The 21,135-nt window shown below is 47.9% G+C and overlaps 1 protein-coding gene across 1 annotated transcript in view; it reads left to right on the top strand.

Annotated features, from left to right (window-relative positions):
- The window catches only part of CARMIL2 (capping protein regulator and myosin 1 linker 2), a 71,320-nt gene that overhangs the window by 23,930 nt on the left and 26,255 nt on the right, over positions 1-21,135 (top strand). Inside the window, exons 12-27 of the mRNA XM_066636800.1 lie at positions 1,950-2,036; positions 3,330-3,439; positions 4,886-4,963; positions 5,164-5,240; positions 8,662-8,766; positions 10,284-10,353; positions 11,149-11,230; positions 12,101-12,197; positions 12,728-12,785; positions 14,127-14,299; positions 15,925-15,993; positions 16,502-16,595; positions 17,053-17,142; positions 17,413-17,541; positions 18,193-18,306; positions 19,200-19,345. Of these exons, the coding sequence (XP_066492897.1) occupies positions 1,950-2,036; positions 3,330-3,439; positions 4,886-4,963; positions 5,164-5,240; positions 8,662-8,766; positions 10,284-10,353; positions 11,149-11,230; positions 12,101-12,197; positions 12,728-12,785; positions 14,127-14,299; positions 15,925-15,993; positions 16,502-16,595; positions 17,053-17,142; positions 17,413-17,541; positions 18,193-18,306; positions 19,200-19,345 (1,579 nt within the window). The remainder of the gene's footprint in view (positions 1-1,949; positions 2,037-3,329; positions 3,440-4,885; positions 4,964-5,163; positions 5,241-8,661; positions 8,767-10,283; positions 10,354-11,148; positions 11,231-12,100; positions 12,198-12,727; positions 12,786-14,126; positions 14,300-15,924; positions 15,994-16,501; positions 16,596-17,052; positions 17,143-17,412; positions 17,542-18,192; positions 18,307-19,199; positions 19,346-21,135) is intronic.

Raw genomic sequence — 21,135 nt, 5'->3', positions numbered from 1 at the left:
CCATATTGATTGCATTTGCAGTAACCCTACAAGGTGGGTGACCATTCATTTAACTTCACAGGTGAGAAATTAAAAATAGTACATCCTTGACATTTGTATAACACTTCTGAGCATTCAGAGTGTTCATTATCTTGTTATAACTCTTGCAATAACCATCAAAGTGCATATTACTGATCCCCATATGGTAGCTGGTGAACTGAAGCCGACTTGCTTATAGGGCCAGCCCATTTGGGTCTGAGGTGGTGTGCCAAATATTGCCACATCTTGTCATGCCAAATGCCGCCTGCTACAACTGGCAGTATAATTAACCCCTTCTCCTCCTCCTTGGATTGAAAAGAGAAGAGGTGGTGCAGAGGAGAAGAGTGATGGGCTAGATCAGGGGCGCCCAAACCCCGGCCCGGGGGCCACTTGCGGCCCTCGGGGACTCACACTCTGGCCCGCAGGGAGCCCCCAGTCTCCAATGAGCATCTGGCCCTCTGGAGACTTGCTGGAGCCCATGCTGGCCTGATGCAACTGCTCTCAGTGTGAAGATGACTGTTTGACCTCTCGCATGAGCTGTGGGACAAGGGTTCCCTCCACTGCTTGCTGCTTCACATCTGTGATGTAGCAGTGGCAGTGAAGGAAAGGCTGGCCTTGCTTTGTGCAAGGATTTTTATAGGCCTTGAGCTGTTGCAAGACCTTCATTCATTCATTCATACAAGTTCCATCTCTAATATATCCATTTATGTAAATTTATTCATCCCTTTGAAATGTAAATTAATTTGGCCCCTGACGCAGTGTCAGAGAGATGATGTGGCCCTCCTGCCAAAACCTTTGGACACCCCTGGGCTAGACAAAAACTCTCCACACTCCCATTCTGTTCCCCTCTTCCCCTTTCAGTCCAGGGAGTAGCGGAGAATCACTCTATCTCCTCAGTCAGTCTAGTGCAGGGGTGTCCAAACATTTTGGCAGGAGGGCCACATCATCTCTCTGACACTCTGTCAGGGGGGGCGGGAAAAAAAGAATTAATTTACATTTCAAATTTGAATAAATTTACATCAACGAATATATTAGAGATGGAACTTATATAAATGAACGAAGGTCTTGCAGTAGCTCAAGGCCTATAAAAGGCCTTGCACAAAGCAAGGCTAGCCTTTCCTTTGCTGCTACTGCTGCATCACAGACGTGAAACAGCAAATAGTGGAGGGAGCCCTCGTCCCACAGCTCAGGTGAGAGGTCAAACAGTCGTCCTCATGCTGAGAGCAGTTGCGTTGGGCCAGCATGGGCTCCAGCAAGTCTCCAGAGGGCCAGAGGCTCACTGGAGACTGGGGGCTCCCCGAGGGCTGCAAGTGGCTCTGGGCCGGAGTTTGGGCACCCCTGGTCTAGTGAATGGACCAGCCCTGTTTTGTTTAATTCCACATATTGAATTAATGTCAGAAATGCAATTGGAGATTGACACATAGCCCAATCAGCTCTCAACTAAGGTCGGAAGACAGCAGAGTGACAGCTTCACTAACTTGAGTGAATCTGGAGATGGGAATTGAACCTAAATCCGGGCAAAAGTTTCTACTCACTGGCCGACATTGCCTGAGCAGTGAGGTTGACATGGGATTAAAATGGTTAAAGGCCAGAAGTGCTATTGTATGGTCACCTGGTTGCAACCCACCTGTAGAGAACTGCTGCAGCGCGGTATTGACTAAAAGGCCGAGCTGTGAATTGGGGACCTCCTGGTTTCAGTCTCGCCTCTGCTTTGGACTCACGAGGTGACCTTGGGTAAGCCACTGCCTCTCTGGCTCAGTCTTCCCCAACTGCAGTATGGGGATACTAATCCACTTAATCTTACAGAGTTGTCGTAAGGACTACATGAAGATGATACATGTGAAGCGCTTTGCACACTCAAAAAGAGCTAGACAGATGTAAAGTACTCTACTTATGGTTTCTCTGGCTTGAGTTGTTCTGTTCCTCTGTAGGCATAATCGCTTTGAGTCAGACCTTTGAGAAGCCCTTCAAGAATCTCTGCAGTCTGAACTTTGCTAGGACCTCCATGACTCTGAAAGGTACAGTGGAAGTTGCTGGTCCATCATGGAGTGCTGGGGAGAGCTGTGGGGTGATGCTTTTTAGGGAGATGATCTTGAGCACACTACAGGGCACAGGAATCTGGCCTCTGCTCTTCCAAAATGCGCAGTCTCCAGTGGTATCTATTTAAAATGTGCAATATCTTTTGTAATATTATTTTTGCCGTGAGACAGTTTATCTTTTCTTTTTTCATGCTACTGTATAGTAATTTCTTGATTGGTTCTGTTACGCTCTGATTTAATGGTCTTTAAAAAAAAAAAAGTACAGTATTTGTGTTGCCTGAACTTCAGGTACTAAGTCAGATTCCACGCTGGTGTTGGTAACTTACCTGATTTATTTACAAAAGTAGATACAATTTCCTGGCAGGGTTCCTAACCTAGGCCTGCAGCAACATCTTTTAGGCCAAAGAAAAAGAGGGAGAAGAGTCTGCAGGCTGGGTTGTGATGGGACAGTGCACTGTTCATTCCCTGTGTCTGAACATAGCGCACTCACTGCATGTGTGCAGCAGGCTATATAACCCCCCACCCACATTGACCTTTTGATGGGGTACAAATATTTTTAAAAATAGCTGAAAATGTTCTGCTCTCGAATGGCACCCCAAATCTGTCATCTGCAGCAGCTGCTTTGCTGTAAGGGAGGCACTGCATGTACTAGTTGCTGATATTTAGCAAATGTGCAAGTCATAATTGGAGCATATCATCCAACTGTGTCTATCTGCTGGTTGGAAGAATGCCTGCCTTCTTCCTTCCGTTCGAGGCATAGTTTTCTAGCTCATACTGAATTTCCCCAGCCGCAGTCTGTGTCAAGGAGGGCCAACCCTTGACACAGACACAGACACAGACCAGGCCATCCTGTCTGTGTGGATTGGCAGAAGACACCCACCACTTGCTCCTCCTCTTTCCACTCCCTAAATTCAAAAAGGACTCAGGGGACACTGTGGGAGAGAGGATAGTGGTGGGCTAGAGACACTCTAGTCCACCACTCTTCTCCCCTAGAGATACTCTAGCTTACTTTTCTCCTCTCCTCCATACTTGTTCTTATACTCTGTTCCCATCTTCCTTTTTGAATCCAAGAAGTGAGAAGATGAGTAGCTGGTGTGCTGCTGGGTAAAAGGAGAGCAGCATTTGACACGACCACCTTGGATATCAGGGAGCCTTAGACTGACCCTGGCTCTCCAAGCAGTGCAGTTTGGTGGCACTGTGCTTCTGGGACTTCAGTGTAAGTTGGCACCCTCCAGCATTTACCATCTCTTCATAATTTCTCTCTCCTGCTAGGAGTGATGGCCCTTTCCAGATCTCTAGTCTTCAATGAACTATTCAGAATCTCTTTGCACCTCTTGGATCTCTCTGGAAACCCAGGAAGCCTGGCCACCGAAGATGCAGGTGTGAGTATGAAATCATCTGGGAGCTGTCTGGCAACCACGCCGTGCTTCCTGCATGCTTTCCAATGAGCCAGGGACAAGAGGGCCATTCACACATCACACTGAACATGGGTAGATGTCCCTGTGCAGCTTACATGTTTCTGTGTGAATGATGATGCGTGTCTTTTTTCTAGAATGAATTTGGAGACTGGGCCTGTCAAGTACAGGTACAGATTGTGCATAATGTATGAATGACTGCATCCATGTGCAGATCAACCATCTGTATACGCAATGGGCAGACTGTGCATGCATGTGATGTGATGTGTGAATAGCCCTCGAATGTCAGAATTTGCAACTCGGCCCCAATCGTATTAATAAATAATAAGCATTTGCTTAGAGTCTTCATGTGGGCAAAGCTCCTTGCATGTGTTATCTTGAGGTCATCCTTAAAATGACCTTGTGAGGTAAGGAAGTATTATTGTCCCCACATTGCTGGGGAGACTGAGAAGGAGCAACTTTTCTAAGCCTACCAAGCACATTCATGGCAGAGGCAAGAATTACACCAGGGAAGTCTGGATTTGCAGCTGAGATCCTATCCTGTGCCAGGTCTCCTTCTTGCAGTCTCAGAATGACATTTCAAGATAAGACATCCGCCTCTTGCTATTCCATGTTTTTTGGTGCAGGTATATGGTCAACTAAGTGGTTCCCTTGGACAGCCAGTCTGTGCTTTGCTGGGGAAACTTTCCAAGCCTTCTATCTGTGTCTTGTCTGAGAACAAACTGAATCTTTCTGTGTGCTGAAACAGAACCACTTCTGCAAAGCTGCAGTGTGCTACACGATCACCTTAAAGTCACGCTAACACTTGACGAGGATACTTTGACCTTAAGGTTACCAATGCTGGTGCTCATTGTCTGAAAACGGAGCTCAAGCCTCCACTTTTTGATGGCCCAATTGAGTCAAGAGGAACTTGGCAACTTTAGACTCTATTCACATACCACTCAACTAGCCCGCACACCATGTTCCGGAGCTGGGAGCTGTCCTGATTCCATATTTAGGGGAATGGAGGTGGTGTGATCTGCCTTATATTCGCACTGGAATTACCTACAGTATTATGAAGCAAATACCTGGTTTCCCATCCCATGTTTTTCCTGGTTTTTCCTGCAGGGATAGAGTAGGCATTTTCAAAGGAGAATCAATAGGTGGGCATCATGCTGACTGGCAATGGTGCTCCAGAGTCCCAGGAATTTTCCCCAACTGGAGATGGATGTTAAACAAAGGAGGTATTGATTGGACCTTGTGCATGCAAAGCATAAACTCTGCAAAGAGGTTTTTCTGATTTTGAGCATCAGATTGGACAGTGCCCCCCACCAGGCCAAATCCATATTAATGGATCTCACTCTGTTTGCACCTTGAATCCACATCACAATTTCTCTTTTCCGTGAGTTGAAGTTCCACTTTTTTCTCTTCTAGGGCTTATTTTCTTTCCTGAGTCAGCCAAATGCTTTGGGTCACCTCGACCTGTCTGGGACGGACTGCGCTCTGGATGTGGTGAGCGCCTGGCAGCTGCTGCTATTTCTTAGACTTGAGCGTGATGTGTCCTGACATGTCTCCAGGGAACTACTGTGGTGCTGCATTAGCCGTCCACCACGTTCCCCTTCCCACGGTGCAGAATGAATTGTTGCTTCGGTTACAGAAGGGCTTGGTCTGCTCTGCTTGCTTGTTTCAAGATTGTGCTTCCCTGTTTCCAGCTCTTTGGTGCCTTGGCCAGTGGGTGTTGTGGGAGCCTCGTCCACCTGAATCTATCCAAGAACGTCTACTCTCGCAAGTAATTTCTCTCAGGAATATCTTGGAGTGTTTTCCTTGTGCTTTGCTGAGGACTTAGTAGGACTTGAGCAGTGCAATTGGCAGTTGGCTGTTGTGATGGCCTCACACGGATATCACAGCTGTGAATGGAACAATGAATGGAACTGTGAGCAACAAATGGAATACAAGCATACTGTTCTGGTTTTGCTCAAGGCTCTTAAGACCATAGGTAGGGAAGGGTCCTTGAGAATGAACTGTTAGTCCTGCTCTGGATCTCTTCCCCCCCCCCCCCAGTTGACTTGTACTAAACCTTGAAGTGCAGGAGCTGTCATGATGCAGTCTGCTCCCCCCCAGCAAACATCTCATAACCACATAAAGGGCTGGCCCAAGAGCTCCTGGTACCTGAGGTGGCCAAATGCTTCCCCCTCTTCCCTGATGATATGCCAGCCTCTGGTCCTCTCACTCTCCAACATTCCAGCTCAGCAGTCTCCTGCCCTCAACCTTTACTCTTTGTTTCACTCTTCCTTTTCTGATCCAGGAAGAATTAGCAGTGGAGGTAAGGAGACATACCTGCTGCCCACTAATCTTTTACTTGAGGTGACTGCTTCAGTTAACCTCACAGATGGGCCAGCCTTGGCCACATACCAATTGATTCAACGGGGGGGGGGGATCAACTTTACATTTCTTCATTGGAATCTTTTTTCTTCCTACCATTTACTTCTATGTTGAAACATGTACTTCATTGAAACATGCAGTTTCACTCCAAACTCTGGATGTGTGTTGCAAAAATATAAAAGCTATGTATAGAAATGGAAAGATGGGATAAAAAAATCCCAAATAAATATAAAGTGGCTTTAGAGGGCAGTCCTATCCAGGCTTACTCAGAGTTCCATTTACTTCCATTACCTGAGTCTTCTAGGACCCCTCCCCCAATGAAATGAATAAGCCTCCCTCCCCTCCCAGGAGTGCACGATTCAGCCCTGTCTTCTCCCCTCCCATCCATGCACCTCTTCCCCTCCCATCTGGAGGCAGAATTGTGCTTTTGCAAATTTTCCAAACCCTTTTGCAAATTTTGCAGTTTGCCTCCTACTGAGCCTGCCGCTGCTTTTCAGCTGAGGTCCTTGGGGGGAAAAAAGTTTCAAAAGTAGCACTTCTGATTCAGAAGAAGTCCTGGAGATCTGCTACCACTTGGTACACCCCCTGCTTGCTTTGCACAGCGGGCCCAAGTTCTGAGTTATCATGCTGTTGTGTGGCTAAAGTTCATTCATCAGCGTAACAACTTTGTCCCAAACTTAGGGATCAATCCTGTACGTACCTACCATTGGCAACCTTCAGTCCCGAAAGACTCTGGTATCGTGCTCTGAATGGTGCTTCTGGAACAGCGTCTAGTGTGGCTGACAAGGCCGATTCGAAAGTGACAATCCCTTCCACACTGGGAGCAAGTGCAGTCTGTCTCTGGTCTGTCTCCCTGGCTATGGGCCTTCCTTCTTTGCCTCTTTGCCTCAGACTGTTGGCAAAGTGTCTCTTCAAACTAGGAAAGGCCATGCTGCACAGCCTGCCTCCAAGCGGGCCGCTCAGAGGCCAGGGTTTTGGAGTGTCCTCTCCAGTGCGCGAAGCCTGGGTAAAGAAGGTATGGAGGATAGGCTGTTACCCATGCAGCAAATCCCCCCTCTCCACGTCACTGAAATGGTCCAATGGAAAGGCAGAAGCCAATACGGTTGGTTCCAGCGGCGTCACAGGAGTTGCCAGAACGTGACTGTGTTCAGCCGTGAACTGCCTCAGGGACTCCGGCTCTGGATTGTGCCTCGAGGTTGACTCCTGAAGCCTTTTCCATAACTGGTTGCAGCCAGAAGGCAGTGGAGGTTTAGGACCAGAGTTTTCCTTCTCTTAGATGAGCTGCCTTCCCAGGCTGACGAGTCTCATCTACCCAGTGTACATACCTACATGACAGTAAATCCCATGGACTTACTTCTGAGTAAACATGTATAGGATTGCATTTGTTAGACACTCAGCTAAATTCATTTTGAAGAGGCAAGCTTAAAACTGCCTCTTACTAAGCAAAAAATAGGTAGCGGGGAGGGCAGGTCCTGATCCCGACCACAGTGCACAGAGAGGGGGATGTTAACTCTTTCCCTTGGCAACATTTTTCCCCTGGAAGACCCTCACCCTGCAAGTGGGTGTTTGCAACCAAATAGTAATGATGCTTAACATTTGTATAGCTTTTTTTTTCTGAGTATGGAAAGAGTACGTGCATTTTCTTAATGTTGAACTTACAACAACCTTGTAAGGAAAGTAGTAAGAGAGATGAGGCTAAGAGGGAGTGGGTGGCAGAAGACCTCCTAGTGAGTTCTTGGCAGTGGTGAGATTTGAACTGGGAATTCCTGGTTTATAACTCAGCCACCATGCCACATCAGGTCGACTGATGGCTTCTCCCTCTCTTCACCCCTCCCAGCAAATGTTTTCAGCAGGAAAACCTCCAGGTTCACCATGACCTCCACAAGGATCTCCCCACCATCACCACCAAGAGCCACTTCTAGTTTCAAGCATGGCTCTTTGAAAATGGGTTTAACTGAATGTCCAGTTTGGCCCAGCGTTGCCAGTCTGACGAGCAGTAGATTATTTCACTCTGGACTCGGGAGAGGGGGGTGCTTCTTTTTTGTCAGCAAGACTCTTTTAAAACACATTAGCCAAATGTCTCTCTTGGCCCTTAAGTCATTCTTACAATTTGCTTGCACAGTTTAGAAGCGAAGCACCAGCATTTCAAAAGGGCAGCCGTGAGATGTTCTTCCATTTTTCATAACCATTATCACACATTCTGTCATGGGGCGCATATTGAGTCAAGATAACCTGCATGCAGGGCTATTTGTATCTTCTGCTAGCTAAAGAGAAACACTGCGCCCTGAAAGCTGAGTTTCTGTGGTCTAACACTTGATATCCCAGGGCCTGGCACGTCATGAAATTTGCTGAAATGAAACAGCTCTGGATTTGCTCAGTGCCTGGGCAAGAGATTGCTTTAGAGCCTTCTGACCTCTGCTGTGGGTTCCACAGCGGGTGAAAGGCAGGATATAAATTAAATAACCAAATGCATCATATGCAGAACAATAGCAATTATTTTCTGCCAAAGTGCCTTAGTGTGCAGTCTCATCACATTTTAACTGAATATTTGGCATTTTGGGCTGGGTGAGCACTAACATTTTGTAAGTTCTAGGGTTGAGGATCCCTTACTGATTGACCAGTTCAGTGTGTTGCCTGATAGGACTGTGTCCTGCTATCATATCAATATCCTTTGTGGGGCTTTTGCTCAGGTGTGATAGGCAGCTTTGGGCTGGCAAGAGCTCGCTGTTTTGAGCTACATTCTGACTTCTGAACAGACCTCTAGAACAGAACCACTACGTATGTTGGGGACCTGCCCACAAAATGTAAAAAGCTACCTTTCTTTTCAGAAAGAACAGAGATGTTCCTCCTGCTATCAGCAAGTTCTTCAGCAACACCTCTCTCCTTCAACATGTCTGTCTGGCAGGAACGAAGCTACCACCAGAGGCTTTGAGGTAAGGATGGGGCTAGCCTGCCAGTGAGGCAGATTGGTGGAGGGTGGGAGCTGCCATCTTTGCTGTTGCTTCTGTTCCTCCTCCCAGGCTTGATGGATTTGAGACGGATGTATAGAGGAGAAAGACGTAGCTTGCTAGAGCATTTTCCCAAAGATGCTTTAGCCTACTCCCCTCTGTTTCCTCTTCCACAATTCTTTTTTTTTTCTTCCAAACTCAGCACACTGAGGGGAATGGGGTGATGCTCTTTGAGCAGTGTCACTGAAAAGTGGTGGAGAAGGAGTAGGGTAAATCTGGCTGCAGTAGCTGTGGGTGGACAGGTGAAGACATGGGCAAAGGAAATGAGGGTGGCATATGGTGCCCACCTTAGGCCACTTTTGAGGGATTGGTGAATGGGAAATTGAAGCCAATTTCCATGAAAAGAGAGAGAAATCAAGATGTTGGAGTCTTATTGCTGTGCAGGCTTTTGTGGCCCTGTGCAAATTGTTTTCCTAGCCTGTCCAACTGGATATTATGCAAATACATCACTGTGAAAAAAATGTAGCCATCTTGGGCCCCAATCCAGATCAAGTTTACACCATGGAGAAGGTTTTCTAGTCTTCCCCTTCATCCCAGTGAAAATCTGCCCCCTCTTCACACTGCTGTTTGCTCCAATAGGCAAACAAAAGGGAGATTTACCTTCAAGGATTTCTGTGAGAATAAATGAGATTCTCATTTGGAGGGTTTGGAGAAAAAAGCATTTTGCCTCACAAATAAAAATAGGCTGCTTTAAAATATGAGGTTTGAAAACGTATATTTTCTAATTCTGAGAGTGTTGTCACTGTTTTATGACTGTAACCTCACTTATAAGAAACAACTATGTGCAAATTAAGATGTTGCATCAGTGTTCATAAGAAAGGAACCCATATTGTCAAACCTGGCTTCTGTTCTAATGTATAAATTAATTTATGGACGTCTCTGCTCCAGGATTGGTGATGGTTAATGGCTGAGATGGATTTAAACGCCATGGAGGACAATTATGCTGGTGGCTACTGGTCATAATGGCTATAAACCACCTCCTAGTTCAGAGACAGTACACCATCATATCATTTGCCTTGGGGGTGGGGACAACAGTGGGAGGGGCTCATTGCCTTAAGATCTTATTGGTGGATTTTTGGCTGATCAATATAGGAAACAAGATGGTACTCTATTTATATCCTTGAGGCCAAAGGAAGATGTGTGAGGAGCTCACAGTGGAGAAGAAAAACACAAAAGATTCAGATTATTATTTTCACGTTTTTATACCACTCTTCCTCCGAGGAGCTCAAGGTGTTCATAGTTCCCTCCCAGCAACCCTGTGAGTTGGATGAGGCTAAGTGATAGTGACCGGTCACCCCAGAAGCCTTGTGGTCGAGTGGAGATTTGAAGCTGGATCTTCCAAATCTAAGTTCAACTCCTGAACCACTACACCATCTCTGTGGGGATATCTGGCTTCACCCATGTCTCAATTCTACATTCCTTTCTCTTCTGGTTTGTTACAGAGCCTTGCTGCAGGGTTTGGCATATAACACCCAACTGAGTGGCTTGCACCTGGACATCAGCTGCTGTGAGGTCAGAAGGGACGCCTGAAAGGGTGTATGATGGGTGTTGCCCAGGTGGTTTGTAGAACTAGTTTGGCAAGAGAGCAGCTGTGCAAGGCACAGTATAACCCCTCAAATCTTTTTGATGAGGCTGAGCTTGTTGAGATCAAAGGGACTGGGCCTGTGAAAAGATAGGCAAGCACAAATGTTTCAGGGTGCCGTGTGGGTCTGAAGACTGGGAATGTGGAGTTCCTGTGTGTATCTGGCATCTGTGCAAAACAGAAGATGGGAATATGTTGCTAGAAAGCTGAAGGTTTAGAATGCTAATTTTGAAGGATATTTACATACAAGGCTGGTGCAACATTTCCAGACACCTGGGGGTGTGTGTGCAAAACAGCCTCTTCCCTCCCCCTTTTCTGGCAACACACTAGTCTTCCCTGTTCCCCCTCTGCTCCCTGAATTTGGCAAGGAAAAGGGGAATGGAATGGGGGCATGTGGTGGGCTAAGAGCATCGCCAGCATCTTGGCCCAGCACTCTCCTCCCCTGCATGCTTCCATTTCAGCTTCATTGCCCTCCTTTCCAGATTTGAAAAAAGAGGAACAGTGGAGGTTGGTTTGGCTGCTCACACCTCCAGTCCACCACCTGAGACAATTGCCTCAGGCGGCCTCCTGGATTGCCAGCCTTGTTCATAGACATGTACTGTAGAGAAAAGTAATGTCAGCTTTGTGGAATGTCACAAGTTATAGCACCTCGGCGGAAGGGATTTGGTTTTCCTTATGGCTCAAGAAAGTTAATAAGCCTTCCATTTGTTGTCTCCTTTGCAAAGCTGAGATCGGCAGGTGCCCAGGTGATCCAGGACTTGGTTTCGGATGCCAGCTCAATCAGTGACTTGAATTTGTCTGACAATGGTAGGCTTATCCTGACAGCTCAATCTGTCCTTAGGAGTGAGGCTGAGCTCCTGTAGCTGAAGACCAATTTCTTCTGACCCACATAGCCTATCTAGCCATATCTAATACCCTAGTCTTCGAGGAGAGTAAATCTGCAGATATTCTTTTGTCTGTGGGATATTAAAAGCACTCGGCTAGCTTGTGAAGAGTGATCCTTGCCACCCTGTCCATACCCAAAGGCCTTCAGCAATTCTTGCTGAATTGTTAGAATCTGAAAGGCTAAACTAGATGGACCTTTAATTGGGTCATTGGCCTGGGGTGCTTGCTTTACCTTTTGTAAATAGTGCCTGGGTGAGAGGGAGGGCTTGATCCAGATTGGGAATGCAGCAGGGGGATAGGCAATTGAGTTTATTTCCTCTCCATAGTCCTAATCCAGAACTCCCTTCTTCCCCACTTGCTGTTTAGCAAGTAAAGCAATTACACCAGAACTGCTGATGGTAAAAAAAATGGTAGTTAAAGACGGTAACTGGAAAAAAGCCCACAAAAATTTTGCCCACGTGGGTTTGGGCATTTTTTTCTGTGGGCAATTCCTGTGTGAGTTTTTTCCATATGAGCTGAGCCAGGAATACCGGGTTTAGGGAAGTGGTGCTGAGAGATGGGTGTGCCTTTCTGTCCTGCTTGTGGCCTTCCCAAATGTGACAGGTGGGCTACTGTCAGAAGCAGGACCAGGCAGGGCTCTTCTCAAGTTGATTATGTTCTTATCTGCCTTATTGCTTCCAATGCCTCACCCAACCTGCACTTGTCAGTCTACCAGCCCTGGGGCACCATCACTGCCCTCCCCATGACTAAGAACATGTGCCATGGTTGCTGCCATCACCCTTCTTTCTGCAGGTTTTGATTCTGACATGGTGACCCTAGTGCTAGCCATCAGTAGGAGCAGGTCCATCAAGCATGTAGCCCTGGGGAAGAACTTCAGTATCCGATCCAGGTGATTGCTTCACACTCTGTTAGATCTTTGCCTCTTCTAGAATCTCCAGCTCATGCTGCCCTTTGACCTTACACACTGTCTCAGAGTAGGAGGAACTGCCTTTTGCCTTAGCCTCTCCTCTCAGGTAGATGCCCTTGACTGTCCTGAGCGCTGCGCAGTTTGAAGCCCTGGGAAGCTCCTTGGAGCTTGGCATTCCCAGAAGTCCAGTGGTAATACATGATGTTATTGCCGTGTGTCTGGAAATGCTGCAGGGCTCCCATATAGCTGCTGAAGGGTTCCTGACCTTCAGGACGCTGAAGGGTGACGCTGACCCCTCAGAGGGAATATTGATCTTTAGGACCCCAATGGAGATTTCCATTCAATACTCCCAACGTCAAGGAGTTGTTAAGAACCATTAAGCAGCTTCTTGGCTTATTAGCTTGTTTAAAGCACCCACTGGCCAGCATTCCTGACGTGTTAACAATATGAATGTGCTGCAATTTGAATTCCAGGGAGAGGTATAGGAAAACCGGTCTGCTTCTTTCCCCTAGGGAGACCCTGGCTGATGTTCTGCACCGAATTGCTCAACTCATACAAGATGACGACTCTGTAAGTGGGGAGTTCTAAAAGGAGGACCCTGATACCTACTTCAGCCAGTCTGGTGCAAACACACAGATGCACCCATTTCTGCAAGTTATTACTCATTCCCAATGCTCAGTGTTGCTGATTGTCATCTGATTGTTAAGGGGATGGGGCCCTTGTGGCCTCGCTGCAGTGTGCAAGGCTGGGTTGGGGAGGACTGCAGATCAGTGTCGCAGACTTGGCCCCATGTGTATGAATTCTGTGGTTTCTTCAACCAACTAAGATGGATATCAGTGCTTGAAGGATCCCATTAGAGTGACATCATCAGGGTTGGTCTTGTCAGGCACTGGCAAAGAGACCATGCTCATAAGAACATAAGAACAGCCCCACTGGATCAGGCCATAGGCCCATCTAGTCCAGCATCCCGTATCTCACAGCGGCCCACCAAATGCCCCAGGGAGCACACCAGATAACAAGAGACCTGCAAGGCTTCCTGGGAATTGTAGTTAAGAACATAAGAACAGCCCCACTGGATCAGGCCATAGGCCCATCTAGTCCAGCTTCCTGTATCTCACAGCGGCCCACCAAATGCCCCAGGGAGCACACCAGATAACAAGAGACCTGCAAGGCTTCCTGGGAATTGTAGTTAAGAACATAAGAACAGCCCCACTGGATCAGGCCATAGGCCCATCTAGTCCAGCTTCCTGTATCTCACAGCGGCCCACCAAATGCCCCAGGGAGCACACCAGATAACAAGAGACCTCATCCTGGTGCCCTCCCTTGCATCTGGCTTTCTGACATAGCCCATTTCTAAAATCAGGAGGTTGCGCATACACATCATGGCTTGTATCCCGTAATGGATTTTTCCTCCAGAAACTTGTCCAATCCCCTTTTAAAGGCGACCAGGCTAGACGCCATCACCACATCCTGTGGCAAGGAGTTCCACAAGCATAGAAGCAATAAGAGGGCCGACTTGGTCAAGTCACTCCCCTGAACCCCCCACAATCAGTGGCAGTGTGTGTCAACTGAGAGCTTGGTGCTGCTGCTGTGCCTTACAATCCCATCTACAAATGGGAACATCCCTCAGAAAGAACATCCCCTTCAAAGAGGGCAAGAGAAGGGCACGCCACTCTTTGATCCAGAGACTGGTACCACAGCTTTCCCCACCAGCCAATGGGCTTCTCCCAAAAGCTGCTGCGAGCTTCTGCTAATGCAAAAAATTCAACTCCGTTTCTGGGCTGGGGGGGCGGAGCCACCGCTTGTCAGGAAGCTTGGGGAGGTGCAGGAACCCAAATTGCCATGGGAGGTCTTTGCCCTGGGACCCTCAGCAGTCTGGCACTGATATTCTTCCACATCTTTTTCTTTCAGCCTGTTGAATCCTTGTCAGTGGCGGAATCCCGCCTGAAGTTAGGAACCGGCATCCTCCTGGACAGTTTGGGGAGTGGCAGCCGTCTTGTGAAGCTGGATATCAGTGGCAATGCTATGGGAGACCTGGGTGCAAAGATACTGGCCAAAGCCTTGTCAACTAACACAACACTCAGGTGTGTGAGCCTCGTTGCTTCCTTATTGTGATCATATTAAAAAGCTACGCTATTGGGGCTGAGCAGGAGTTGCCACTGGCATTGCGTGGAGTGTCCGTGTGCCACGCTGGACTTTTTACACCCTTCTACAGGTAAGAGGAGAAGCAGGAAACATACTGTTGGCAACCTTCAGTCTCGAGAGACTCTGGTATCGCACTCTGAATGGTGGTTCTGGAACAGCATCTAGTGTGGCTGAAAAGGCCAATTCGGGAGTGACAATCCCTTCCACACCGGGAGCAAGTGCAGTCTGTCCCTGGTCTGTCTCCCTGGCTATGGGCCTTCCTTCTTTGCCTCTTTGCCTCAGACTGTTGGCCAAGTGTCTCTTCAAACTGGGAAAGGCCATGCTGCACAGCCTGCCTCCAAGCGGACCGCTCAGAGGCCAGGGTTTCCCACCTGTTGAGGTCCACTCCTAAGGCCTTCAGATCCCTCTTGCAGATGTCCTTGTATTGCAGCTGTGGTCTACCTGTAGACCACATACACTGTATAAATGTTCTTGTTTGCGTAAGTTGTTCAAGTCATAGAGGGACTGGGGTTCCCAATACTGTCATTAATGTGGGGTTGGGAATATTTGCAGGGGAGCATTGCAGGGCAGGAGGGGATTATTGGTCCCTCCTTGTCCCTGCAAGTCTTCCCTGTAAATGCACTGTGTCAGGTCGCTGAAGTGCTCTTGCTCCCCACGCTGGGATCCAAAAACTCAGGGCTGGCCTGTCCATGAAACCGAGTTTGCCTGCCTCTCCCACTCTTGCTGCTCCCTGGATTGGAACAGGAAGAGGGGGAACAAGGAGGAAGTGTGGAGGAGCGTGATGGGCTCTGATGTGAGCCTACCACACTCCTTTCCTCTTCCGTGCTTCCGTTCTGCTCTTTCCCCTCTTCCATTTTGAATCCAGGGTGCAGAACAAGCAGCAATGGGGGAGTGACATTTGGCATGCCCCCTCTGGTGCCAGGGAATATTGGGCCAGCCCTGCCAAAGATGCAGTGAGCCTAGCACAGAGTGGGCTGTGGAAATGACTTCAAGCAAGCATGGAGATTTGGCAGGGTGAATCGGCAGGCATGGAAGGGGCTTAGCAGGCCTCTCTCCTACCTGCTAATTCTACTCTGAAAATGCCTCTGCCCCCCCGCCCCATTTTGCATTATCTTGGCAGGCAAACCAGCGCAAGGTGATCGATCACATGCAGTGGCTTAGCTAGAGGGGGTGCACGGCACTAAGTTTTGCAGGGAGCCTCGCCGCACTGTTTTCTCCAAAGGGACGGGGGAGGGGCCACTTGCACAACTCCCTGCAGAACTTAGTGCTTTTCACCATGTCCAGCTATGCCACCGATCACAAGTGTGAAAGGCAGCATCTTGTTTGTCTTAAACTCGACTTTTTTGTGGCTTATCACTTTGGTGCAAAAGTTTATTTTTTTTAAAACAATTTCTGCTCAACGTTGCATGTACACAACAGGGATCAAAAGTTTACACCTGTGGGCCGGGCAAAAATGGGTTAAAGCATGAATTATACACAGAAATGTTTTCTATCTTCTATATAAGAATCCAACATGTTTTACTAAGGGCTGTGTGTGTGTGTGCATTTCCTCATATACTCCTAGGACTTTAATATGGGACAGGAACAACACAACTGTGTGTGGATTCTCTGATGTTGCTCATGCGTTGGAAAGGTAGGTGCCTCAGCTCTTCCTCAGTTGACGGACCCCCTGCTCAAAATTTAATCCAGCCACTCCTGCTCTTCGTGCTCCTTGGATTCATTAAGGGGATTAGAACAGAAGAGACAGCATGAAAGAGAGGAGAGGAGAGGAAAGGGTGGGCTTAGAGTGCCAGTTGTCCTGATGGATGGGCTGAGCCTGTGGGACGGAAATGGCAAAACTCATTTTGCCCTGATGCTATCAGTTTTTTGCCCTAACATATTTTTACTGCTGGAGCAGGAAAAGTCACTCTTCTGAACCCGGTGCAGTTTACAGCTTTGCAAACACTCTTGTTAACACACAGTTAATGCCACATCTGCAATGATATAGTTGGAACTCTTTCATGTGCACTTGTCTCCTGTATGTATACCACTTTAAGGGGGGAGAAAAGCAGCCCCTTTGCCATGTGATTAGCACACATGTGTCTTTTGCCATCTGGATCAGCCTTGGAAGTCATCTCATACAAGCCATGCCTCTTCTCCAGGAATTTCACCCTAAAGACCATGCCTTTGCCGGTGAGCGATGTGGCTCAGGCTTACCGAAATCATCCAGAAAAAACAGAGGAGGCTGTACACCAGGTGAATAAACATGACTGTGTGTGGTTTGGGCCTAATTTGGCGATGGGCTTGCTGTAGAGTCAAGATAGTGTAGTGGTTTGGGACCTGGGCATAGACGTGAAAAAACCAAGTTCAAATCCCCACTCAGCCATGAAGCTTCCTGGGTGACCTTGAACCAGTCACTATCTCTCAGCCTCACCTACCTCGCAAGGTTGTTGTGAGAACAAAAGGAGGGACGGAACCATGTTCAGCACCCTGAGTTCCTTGGAGGAAGGGTGGCATAAAAAATATATAGCTCAACCTTGTAACTAAGTTCTGAGTGCCAGAATGAATCAAGGGGTACGGAGGTTGGTATATGTATACCAATATGCTAAGCCTGTGTTATACAGTATATCCTGCAATGCACAACCACTTGGGGTTTTTTTTTGGGGGGGGAAGGGCAGGATTATCTGCATCATGTCTCTTTTGTGTGCTGCAGATACAGTCTTATCTCGCACGGAATCAGATGCAAGAGCCTTTGCCCAAGGAGGAACCTCCATTGCAGCCAGACATTACATCTTCAGAGCAGGTGGGAACTCTTAGAACTTTTCCTCCCTGTCTTGGCCTCGCATCTTGCCTGCCCTTCTCTTCCAAGAGAAAGACATAAGAGCAAAAGGCAGCATGTGAAAGGGAAAGGAGGAGGAACACTGCACCAGAGTTATAATTCTCATAATCCTTAGTACTGGTCTAATTTTTTTGAGCATTCCAAAAACCTTCCATATGCTATCTCATAGTCATTCTTACAACGAAAAGGTTGATGGCGTTATTTTGCTGCCCTGTGTTTTGTCCTCTGTTCTAGGTCATTAAGGATCTGTGCCAGTCTGTGCAGGACTACATCAAGATGCTGAGCTCTGTCCAGGACGTGAAGGTCAAGGCTGACATCCTCTGGGCAGAAGAAGCCATCAGGGATGCAGTCCTTTCCATTGGTGTGAGTTCTCCGTGTGTGTGAGTTCCTGCAAGCCTCCCCCTTGGCTTGTCTTTGCTTGGAACTCTGGGTGCATGCAAATGTACTTTTTTTTAAGAATGGGTACAGGCGATGTTGGGAGTCAGTCAGGATGGGCACTGGCCAAGGGCACACTTTTGACAGGGTTGACCAAACTGGATGGACCCTGAACCATCAGTGCACATGGCAGTGGTAGCACCCCTTGTGCCAGGCTAAAGATGCTCTAGTCTACCTCTCTCCTTCACACTTCCTTTTCCGCTCTGTTCCCCTCTTCCTTTTCCAATTCGAGGAGTGGGAGGAGCAGAGATTGGCACATCACCAAGACAGCGTTTGGCACCACCTTGGGCAAAGAGATGTCTTGGACCAGCCCTGCTTTCCAGGGAGGCTTTGGAAAGAGCTGGCTGCTGTTCTGAATTAAGTTATTTCAGCACTTGAATTATTTTCCCGCATGGCTCTTTTATAAAGTGCTTTTGTGCCCTGTGTGAACATTTATAATGGAACAATAGGAAGAGAAATCATATGTATGTGTAAAATGTGAATTTTGCATTTGAATTAAAGACTGGTTTAGGTGCAAACAGGTTGATGCCTTTCATGTGAACCACTCTTAAACTTCTGTGTGTTTCTTTCCCACGGCAGATTTTGCCCTTTTTGTCCAAGGCAGGAAGCACACCATACCAGAACAGAAAGCTGGAGGACAAGCTGGAAAGCCTCCTTGGGGAAGTCTCCCAGATCTGCAGCAGAGAGATCCAGGTAAGAGTTCTGTGGGCCAGTGGCATAACTAGAGGGGGTGAAAAGCACTTAGTTTGCAGGGAGCCTCACTGCAGTGCATAAGCAGCCCCCTCCCCCTTGGAGCCATTCCAGGTGTCTGCCTCCGTTTTGCACCCCCTGCCTGGAATGACTCCAAAGAGTAGGGGCCACTTGCGTGCCACAGTGCTCCCTGCGAAACTAAATGCTTTGCACCCCCTCTAGCTACACCACTGCTGTGGGCACCAAATCTGCTATCTTTCACCCCACAAGAACAGAGAGGGAATGTAGTAGCTCAGCTGCAGGGTCACCCATCTGCTTTGCATGCTGAGGGTTCCACATTCAGTCTCTGGCACCTCAAAGGCTGGGAGGCACCTCTAAGGCCCTGCCAGCATAGTCAATACTGACCCAGACAGGTCTGGTTTAGGCAGCATGCTATGATTTTGATGCAGAAAAAAGCATTGTAAGAGACTCTGCTTCCATTCTCTCTCTCTCCCCCCCCCCCCACCATCGCAGAGGTTTCTAGTCCTTATGGATGCAGAAAGAAGCCTGAAAATGTGCCTGGTGAACTCTCTGAAACCAGAAGGCATTTGAGCTGGCAATGAGTGTATGAAACTTCTTTGCCCCTTCATATTATCATTAGAAGCTGAACAAAGCATGCATATCTTTAATTTTCATAATTTTTTCATTAGCAACATTTTATTTTATTTTTTTTTTAAAATATAGCCTTATTGGATGTGATCCAGAAACTGGACTGGAGTCTGGGGGCTCTTTCAATGAACATTTCCCAGTATACCTTACTGGTTAACTGGTGCTGTTGTTCACTGTCCCTAACAGCAGGCTTCAAATCCTACACTCCCCAGCTACACCCCAGCCCTTTGTTTGTGCTTTCTTGACAGACCATCCTGCATACCACAGTGGACACTGCGCAGAGCCTGTGCCCCAAAACACGGCAGAAAAGCCATTTCTGGGACCATGTGATCCACAGCGTCCCCGAGAAGGCCCTCCTGGACCAGTTGCTCACCAAGGTCTACAGCAACCTCTCGTAGGTGCCAGGCTTTGCAAAGCCCCTTTTATTTCCAGAAACACCCAAATGCCAGTTTAGGCTGGAAGCAAGTGCGACTGCCAGGCTGCAGAGCATTAAGCTTTGACGTGAAAGGACGAGGCTCTGCCGCAGGCTGTGTCTCTCCTTGAGATTTCGGCTGGCTTGGCTGACAGCTTCTCAGCAGGGATGCATGCGGGGCAGGAGCAGAGGTGGGGGTTCCTTGGACTGCCTTTTTTTGCTGTTTGCTGGTACAGAGAGAGAACTCTCCTCCTGTTTGCAGCAATCTCTTACAGCTCTTGTCTGGTACATGAACCCCTATAAAAAGTCTCTCCATCAGAGAGGCAGAAGAGGCCCCTGCCTCGTCCTGTATCACAGTCTGCTCCCTGGGGGCCCATCACAGTGACAGCTGCCTATGTGCTCAGTGCATCTCTACACTACAGACATAGACTGGCTTAACAGGCATGTCTCCTTTCCAAGGAATTCTGGGAATTGTAGTTCTGTTGATGGCTCTCTTCCTACCAGAGAATCTCAGCTCCTCACTGGACAAAAAATTCCCAAGATTCTTTGAGAGACATCCCTGACAGTTAATGTAAGTGGTATAGGAACCCCGCTAAGTTTATAATTCAGATCAAATCTTTGCTAAGTGTTCAAAGCTTGCAAAAAGTGTCACAGAGAAAGTCAGCTACCTCACTCACCCACTTGGGTCCTTCCCAGGCACTCCTGCAAGGCTCATTTTGGTTTGCTTGGCAAGTGTCTTGATGTGGCATTTGCACCAAGTCTCTTGGAAGTCCTCCCATTTTCCCCCCTGACCTGCTCCTTGGGAAACAGCATCTGACTCCAAAAAGGCCGTAACCCAGGCAGCCTTGTGCTCAGCAAGCAACCAGCCTCTCTGCCCACATGATGCCACCCGGCAGCTCTGGCAGGGAACATATTACTCCTCTGCTGAAATACACCTAAGATTTGCAAATATAATTAGACCTTAAAGCACTTGCAGTGTAGTGAGGGGTGGTCACTAGGACCCTGAGCAAGGTCCTCATTCCTTCTTGTCCACAAACAATGAGGCAAGGCACTGAGTGGAGACAGATCTGCCACTCCCATTGTCTCTCCTCTTCCACTCATTCTGCTCTTCCTTTTTGCATCCCAGGAGCAGGGGAAGAGCAGCTATGGTTGACATGTCATGGGGCAAGATGGGGCATAGGAAGCAGCAAGGCAGCAACCAGTGGGAAGATTGTGTGGCGCCCTGCCTCATGCCCCCAGAAGTTATGAACCAATTTAATTTGTAGTTTAGCAGCAACTGTCCTAAGCACCTTGCTGTGTTTGGGCATCACCTCCATGCCGCCTCCTGGGCTGAAACACCTGATGGTCAAAGCAGTCCTGCAGCATCCCATCTCCCCCCAGGCTGCCTGTGTGTGCAGAATATGTCAGAAGTTTATAAAATTTGTTTGTGCTGTGCAGGGGGGGGGGGGGAAGAGACTTTTCTTCATCTTCTATAATTCAGCTCTGAGTCAGCCAGTGAAATTAATTAGCAGTAGATTGTTCAGGGCAGACAAAAGGAAGTCCTTCTCCAGACAGTGCATAATTAATTTACAGAATTTGCTGCCACAGACTACAGTGATGTCCACTAATGCAGATGGCTTTGGGATGGGTTTGGACAAATATAGGCCTATAGCTGGTTATTAGCTCTTCATGTTAAAACTTCATGTTCAAAGGAATTGTGCTTCTGAATATCAGTTGCTGGGGGGGGGGAGCAAATTGTAGGCAAGAGCTGCTGCCCACTATGCCTTGCTTGT

This window comes from Tiliqua scincoides, chromosome 9, assembly GCF_035046505.1.
Source record: "Tiliqua scincoides isolate rTilSci1 chromosome 9, rTilSci1.hap2, whole genome shotgun sequence".
NCBI classification, from domain to species: Eukaryota; Metazoa; Chordata; class Lepidosauria; order Squamata; family Scincidae; genus Tiliqua; species Tiliqua scincoides.
Note: the sequence above shows the minus strand (reverse complement) of the source record. Positions and strands in the feature narration are given on the sequence as shown.